Genomic DNA, 8,478 nt, shown 5'->3' on the forward strand with positions numbered 1-8,478 from the left:
TAAATACTTGAATATAGTAAATTAAAATTGAGACTCGCTTGTCAAGAAAGCTCGAAGGCGTTAGAAAATTCGTTCAATTGTTAAGCGTGAGAACGGGACTGATGCGAACATGCATCTAGCAATAATCCTTCTGCATGATCATGGATCATTTGAAACACTACCGTCGCTGAAAGAATGCCAAATCCATCCAACATCAGTGGTTTATAGTGATACGATTCCCTTACTAGCCACACTATTGTGCGCTATGTTGGTTTTTATATGTACAATATATAGTATGTCCTCCCGTCATAGACACCCACCATGCTATTCAGCCCAACACATTAAGAAACAGCTGGCTGCAGTCCTTTTCAACTGTAGTGCGACATACGCCTTTTCAACTGTAGTGCGACATACGTCTTGAGTCAGTAAACTTGCACTACGCATGAGTGCCCAATCATTTCCCTCACCAAATCCTGTAGATAGGTTTATCAATATCCTGTAGATAGGTCTATTAATACCCTGTAGATTGGTTTATTCAGTTTGATAACGCATTGGGACGATGTGATGTTGCGCAAAGACCAAAAAAAACAAAACAAAAGAATTCATCGACCTGTACAAGCCGTCCATTTCAACTCCGACGAATGGTTCTCCCACACAACTCTATATCTAAACCCTAATACAAGCCGTCCATTTCAACTCAGACAGATGGTTCTTCCACACAACTCTTATCAGACTCCACAAATCTTTATTTCGAATTCCATATCTGGCAACTCAAACTTCTGGGCCGCATATCGTCCGCATGCACGCACAATTAAGCCTGTGCTCACGAATGGCATCAGCCTCTGGATGACCAAGCGTCGTCGCCGCTGCTATACCGCACACGCAGCACCTTCCAAACATCTCTATATTGCACATCGATATCTATTTAATACACACGGATCACGGGGGGTACCCAGGCTACCTCCTTCTCGTCCAAAGTGGTGTCAATTACCCGTCGATAGTCGAGTTTGCAACCGTGCTGGTGATCGGAGAATTGGAATGTGTAGCATTGAGTATAATGTGTGGATGGTATCTGGAATGCTAAGAACTTTGGGGCTAGATAGATCATACATTGGGATTTTACAATCGTATCGTGGTTCTGTTGCATAAAAAGCTATGAAGCATCCCAAATTCTACGTATCAACGTTCGAATAGGGCAATGATACAAGGTTTTCAGCAGACAAATTTCTCTACTATAATTGCTACCTAAATTATACACACGCATCTTCACCCAACAAAAGTCAACAACTTTCGAATAGGGTAATGATCCAATGTTTTCAGCAGACAAATTTCTCTATTACAAATTATAAACACACATCTTCATCCAACAAAATATTCAATACGAATACGGTTTGATCATGAATCTTGTTTACTGCTCATGCACTCTTATACAATAAAACAATAAATCGGCGGTCGATTGCCGGCAATCACGAGGTCCAAGCACACCACCCAACACTCGGGACTAAAACAAGACACTCCATACACACATTGAGACCATGTCAACAGCCAACCCCTCCGATACTCTGTTCAGATAGTGCAAGCGCAGGCAAACAAGACTCCAATAGGAAATGAACAGATACATACGTCATCGGTAAGATATGACAGAGAGTGCTTGCGCCAGTGATCCTTCATTGGCTTGGGCTTCTGACCCTCAACTGGCTTGGTGTAATCGATTTCATCCTCTGCGATTAGAAGTAACGCCGAGATGAGAAGAGTTGGGTGAGAATAGACAAGGAGGTTCTGGGTTGTTGAACAAACAAACAAACAAACAAGGAAATGGATTGTTCATAACTGAACATCACTAAACAAATGCACATTCGGGTCTCTGTAGAAAACAAATAACGTTGTCAGCACATTCACACTTGGTGAAAGTAAACCGATGCCAGTATATGCACACTTGAAGTACACGCATGCTCTTATCACGACATGTCAAACTATTATGCAAAGTAGCACCACACTTATCAAACCCTATCCTCACGACATGCCAGTATATTATGCAAAGCAGCACCACACTCGAAGCATACGCATGCTTTTATTAATACATGCCAGCGTATTATGCAGAGTAACGCCACACTTATCAAACCCTATACAAAGTAGCACCACACATATCAAACCCTATCCACACACTATGCAAAGCAACTCCATACTTATCAAATTTAACCCTATCCACCCACCCACCTCGTGCTGGGAAATCCTCACGCGAGTGGGCGCCACGACTCTCCTCGCGGGCCTGGGCAGAGTGCATGGTCTGCTGTGCGTTGATCATCAAATTCTGCAACTCAAGTCCTTCCACCAGGTCGGTGTTCCAGATCATTCCCCGGTCAGAGACTGTGTGGCAATAGAGAGAAAGAGAAGTGGGTGAGGGTGGGGTTAGAAACAAGGGCTGGACTGGTGGGTGGCACGGAAGAAGGAGGAGGTTATAAGTTCTGAAGATATGTGTATGATGCGGTAGTATATGCTACCTCCAGTGTATGTGAGGACAAGTATATACATTCATAGCCCAAGAGATTGTGGAGCTATAACCACCGGGATAACAAGAAAAACAAGCTGGTAAACCCCTAAACCCTAAAAAGCTAGTAAAAGGGAATATAAGCTGGTAAAACGAACAGGCCAACAGAAATACCTGGACGACACCCGCGTAAAGCATGTCCAGATGAACACTTGAAAATAAATAAAAATGCAAGCATTGCACAGACCAAGAGGCGGCTTTCGTCATGGCAACAAAACCGCGCATGTATAGGATTCATGCACATATGAGTAATATGTATCAGAGACGGACTGATCTACCAACATATCTAAACATAAGCGACTACATTTCTCCACAATCAACTGTCAGCAGCTGCCTGTACATAACACAAACACACACCCTTCAGATCATCCAGCTTGTGCACAGCGCCGTCAATCTTGACCACACCCTCCCTCAGCGTCTCGCCGGTTCGGAACACAGCCGCGTCTTTCTGCATGATCTTCTGCATGTCCAAGCGCACAGACGCGACTGACAAGTCACCGTTAGCGTATCGCATCTTGTCTAGGTTGGCGATGGAGGCCTCGCCAGCATTCTGGTGTGTGTGTGGGGGGGGGGGAGAGAGAAGGGATGGAGGTGAGATTACATCACACGGAAGTACAGTTGTGGCAGGAATATTGTTTAGGTTTGCGATGAATAAATATGGATAGCTGGCATTCTGGTGGGGTTAGGAGCGATACAAGTTAAAGCTGAGCAAGGGCTATGCTAAGACTTGTGCCGGCCTGAGCTTGCCCGGGGTATCGATGAAAGTTTCACCGACATGCTAATGAGTTGTGGTGGCAGGCGAGGAGAAGGAATATGCATGTAAACGAAGTAGAAAGGGTATGAAATGAAATATAAATACACAATGTGAGTGAGTAATGACCGTAGGGGCACAAAGGGATCAGATACGGAACGGAATGGGAGGGATAAGCATGATACACCGGGGGATAGGAGAGGAGTACTAGGCAGACGGATATATATCCCGTTTCTAAACGCATTGCTATAGCGCTGACAAAGATATCTGAGGGGCGGCCCAAACTCCTTTCACCATCACACAGAGATGGTCCGAGACCGTACACGCACATGCCATCGCCGACAATACGACAGGTACAAGATAATCAGAGAGAAGGAGTCCATGCGAGAGTGAACACCCATGCAAATCGAGGGGAATAAAACTCAGGCATATACTAAATATATATGTCATACGATGACTTAAAAACGTACCGCGGGCAAATCCTTGTGGGGCTGGTTGGGCTGTTGCTCTTCAGCGATGAAGTTGGCGCACGCACGTCCGAAGACAACCAGATCCAGCAGAGAGTTCGCACCCAATCGGTTGGCTCCATGCACAGACACGGCAGCGTTCTCACCAGCACTCCACAGACCCTTCACGACCTTGTCCTGACCGTTGCGGTGGTCGATGACCTATTGGGAGATGGGTGTATCGTGTGAGTACATTGCAGGATCATCCGTGTACAGTGCATGTACAAACGCGATGCTTTGCTGGGAAAAGAGGAATGAATATATGAGCAGGTGTAGTAGACCTTGAAACCGACACAAGGTCAACAACCATACGAATAGCAGACAGAGGTGACGACATAGGACACCTTCCATCACATGATCAAAAAACAATACAGGAACCCGTCAACATGGTTAAAAAACACGGGAACCTCTCAGCCACAGCTAAAGCATAATACCAGCTAGCCGTACAGTCCCCTCACCAGCAGCGCCGAAAAGCGCACGAGAGTACAGCCCATACCAAAGTATCCACACATACACATGCACACGTAGTACATATATATATATATATGAATCCACAGGAACACGTGTCTGGCCCTTGGGGTTCGATACCAGACGCTCTTGAAAGACGTTACAACCGTATCCACACAAAAACACTTCGGATGTGCCAGATCCTTATTCCACAGCAGAACACTCCATCTTCATGCTAAATACCTGGCCCTTGAAGTTCGTGGGCACGCCACCCATGTTGTAGTGCACAGTGGGCAGCACAGGGATGGGCTCCTTGGTCACATCCACACCCGCAAAGATAGCGGCCGTCTCACTGATACCGGGCAGACGCTCAGCCAGGATTTCTGGGGGCAGATGCGACAGCTGTAGGTACACGTGGTCCTTCTCCGGCCCTACACCTCTACCTTCTCGGATCTCTACCGTACTGGCACGTGACACCACATCACGCGAGGCCAAGTCCTTGGCGGTGGGGGCGTATCGCTCCATGAAACGTTCACCCTCTGAGTTGACCAGGTAGCCTCCCTCACCACGCGAGCCTTCGGTGATCAGACAGCCGGCGCCGTAGATACCCGTGGGGTGGAACTGCACAAACTCCAGATCTTGCAGGGGAATACCGGCCCGAGCAGCCTATGGGAAGGGGAAGGGTTGGGGAAGCAGGGTGTGTAGAAGGAAGGTAAATTAGACATGAGTGGTAGGTAGAAGAAAGGTAAATAAAATATGAGTGGTAGGTAGAAGGAGGAGAGATCGCCGCAAAGAGAGGATGATGAGATCAGAAGAGACTCTGGGTCGACGTGTGTGTTCAAAGTGAGGTAAAGCCAACCGAGATTGGAAGGCTATACTAGAACCTTGACATAAAGAAATGATAATAAAAATTAAGTAGGAAAAACCACAAACAACATGCTCGATAGGGGACACACATACCGCCGATAGCCGATTCAACAACAGCTCACGACCCAACACGCGCTATACATACTACACACCCGACAATGCTTGAAAAGCATAACAAAACACGGATTGATATCAGCCGCGGACAGAGGACATGCAATAAAATGACTCGCATGGGTCTCAAAGCCGCCAATTATATCCCATGGGAATAGACGAACAACAGTGTATACACACACATGTGCACACACAATATAGCGACAGTGCTTATATATTTATGCAGCCCGAAAAAACACGCACGAGCACACATCCATCTATGTACACATACGGACACTATATCCAGTCCAAACAAACTCACACGAGTACACATGTTAAGCATGCACACATACCATAGCGTTACCGTCACCAGTGCACGTGTGAGCAGAGGTACAGGAGAAGTACGCCCGTCCATAACCACCAGTGGCCAACACAGTGTGATGCGATCGGAAGCGGTGGATAGACCCATCCTCCATGTTCAGCGCAATGACACCGCGGCACTCCCCGTCCTCCATAATCAGATCCAGAGCAAAGTACTCGATGAAGTAGTTGGTGTCATGACGCAGAGATTGACCGTAGAGCGTGTGCAGGATGGCGTGACCGGTACGATCTGCGACGGCGCAGCAGCGCTGGGCCTGAGAGAGAGAGGGAGTAAGAGATCACAGAGATTGATGAAAGAATAAGTATTGGTGAATAGTTCACTGGGGTTTAGTATTTGATTGTTGGTAGGTGGGTGCGAGTGTGTGGGCGGGGAATAGAGTGTTTGTGCGTTATAGTGCACAACAGAAGCCTGAGGTGCGTCCAACAATACATATATATATATAAGTAGCATCGATGAACACACAGAACATATATACGTTCCTACCGCAACAGCAGCACGTCTTTTCTGCGTGCTTAACTTGCATAAAAATTAACGAAAGTGCTCTGGTATCATATTCAGTTACACGGATGGAGATACTACAACAGACATACCAGGTCACTCTCTGTCAAGCTAGAGAATCCGATACCGAAAGGGGGTGGTGCGAATAATAGCAACCATGATCACAAGGGTGTATGTACACAACGTTATTTGTGCCATTTCCACTTATTCTGATTTTAAATTATAGTACGAGAGCGAGAACGTATATGGATATAGAATGGCACCACGGGCCTATACATAAGCACCCCAAACAGATACCAAAGCAGTACAAGCTATACAAGTACAACTACACAAGCAACATACGAATGCTCCCGTGATGTAATCCGATCTTCAACACCAACACCTTCCCCCCCCAAAACCAGCGTATTTTAAGCCAATATAGGACCGTAAATAAATAGAACCCAAATAGTACCTGTCCTCCCTTGCCGTACTCCAAACTCTGCCCACCGAATGGGCGCTGGTAGATATGACCACTTTCGGTACGTGAGAAGGGGCATCCATAATGCTCCAGCTCACGCACGGCCTGAGGCGCCTCACGGGTCATGTAGTGGATGGCGTCCTGATGAAAGTGTGAGGTAGCTATGTTAGTCTATACTCTTTATATATATATATATATATGCACTGACAATGTACGATAATATACATTCAGAGCCATGATGGGTGTGGACATACGCGGTAGCAGATCAATCACTCTGAACATTCTGCAATCCTACACTATGTATGGACGTACCAGCATTCGCACAAGGTCAACGTGTAAATACATGCACCGCCGATTTTAATCCATAATGTCTGCGACTAGATGTATTTAGACTTACCTGGTCACCCAGCCAATCAGAACCCTTTACGGTATCGTAAAAGTGCCAGCGCCAATCATCTTTGCCCATGTTGCCAAGCGCAGCATTAATTCCACCTGTTATCAAAACAAAACAAATGTACGCACGTGAGCTATACAAATATACTAAACATATCCGTATATAAACGCTGGTGCTACATCATAAACGTCAGAAATTATGGCTACGCCATACACAAGCATCGCTTCCAATCGCGCGTACAACATTGGAAGCGTTCAAAAAGAAAAGGCATACAGCGTTAACGTTGTGACGAAGCAAGCCTTAAACCGAACTTCTTCTCTGTTACGGATATGACTAATAACTATACAATATTTTAAACCCATATACTTTAGTGTGTGAATACTAGCAACCCTTATTGCAACATAACAAGACATGATGGTCTCACCATGCAAGGTTAGACGCAACAGGTTAAAGGCAGCAAAGGGTAAGATAAAGGTCACACACACACACGTATATATATATATATATATAGTACGGTGGACATTCTAAGGTTTGCGTACATGATGTGATAATGTGTCAAGTATGGTGTTGTCTAAAACCTATTTGAGACATTTTGTAGCATTCTAAGGTTTACGATATACATGCTCACTGCGTATGCTTCATCCTGAGTGTACGACTATATATATATATATAGTAACATACCTTGAGCAGCAACAGTGTGTGATCGCGTGGGGAAAAGCTTCGATATACACGCAGTCTTCAGTCCGTGCTCAGCCAATCCAAAGGCCGCGCGGAGTCCAGCGCCACCAGCACCCACGACTACCGCATCGAATGTATGGTCAATCACCGGGTACTGTGCAGTAGTGTACAATTGACCAGGAATTAAAATGGGGAAATCAAAGGTATGGAAAAACGGGTTTATGAAACAAAGTATCGTATACATGTATACATATACCGAATTGAAGCCGGGCTCCTAAAGTACCCCGTATGACTACAACTAGTTTATTCTTATGAACATTTATATATAATTAAGCTAGGGGTTTTAGAGTTGTGAGATAGTACCTCTACCACAACGGCGCGGTTCAAAAGCGGTGCAACAAGGAACATTTATCAAGTAACGCTTTTTATTGAGACAACTCGAAACCATTCGCTGATGAAGAATTAAACAACACAGGACAACACGCTACATAGGAATGCGCATATGAGGCTTTCGATTACAAACCTACCGCTGGATTGATGAAGTGAGATTGTCAGAAAAAAAGTTTTGATGGACGTATGCTACTAGCTCAGTGAGCACGTTGGTATTATCATATATGTGCGGTTGAATCCATGCACTATGAATAAGAAATAAGGAATATAATCACGCACTCAATGCACATAGATCGAATTGCAGTAATCTTACTCAAGATAGACATGGACCCAGAGAACACCTCACATCATGAAAATAAGAACACGTTTATAGAGCACATGCGTGGCATCGCAGATATGTATATATATATATATATAATATAATATAATATAATGTATATATATATTATATATATATAGTAATACATACATAGATACACACACACACACAC

General features: G+C 45.0%; 1 protein-coding gene across 1 annotated transcript; it reads right to left on the reverse strand.

The window, feature by feature from the left end:
• Positions 1-702: 702 nt before the first annotated feature.
• Positions 703-8,005, reverse strand: SARC_03847 (succinate dehydrogenase [ubiquinone] flavoprotein subunit, mitochondrial; the record flags this gene model as incomplete). Its single annotated transcript, XM_014302339.1, has 11 exons — positions 703-997; positions 1,603-1,700; positions 2,197-2,346; positions 2,885-3,077; positions 3,749-3,946; positions 4,475-4,897; positions 5,542-5,823; positions 6,520-6,666; positions 6,923-7,017; positions 7,601-7,751; positions 7,961-8,005. 11 exons carry the CDS (start codon positions 8,003-8,005, stop codon positions 905-907), a joined length of 1,875 nt encoding a protein of 624 aa, XP_014157814.1. The 3' UTR covers positions 703-904.
• Positions 8,006-8,478: the final 473 nt, after the last annotated feature.

This window comes from Sphaeroforma arctica (genome assembly GCF_001186125.1).
Source record: "Sphaeroforma arctica JP610 unplaced genomic scaffold supercont1.205, whole genome shotgun sequence".
Classification (NCBI taxonomy): domain Eukaryota; class Ichthyosporea; order Ichthyophonida; genus Sphaeroforma; species Sphaeroforma arctica.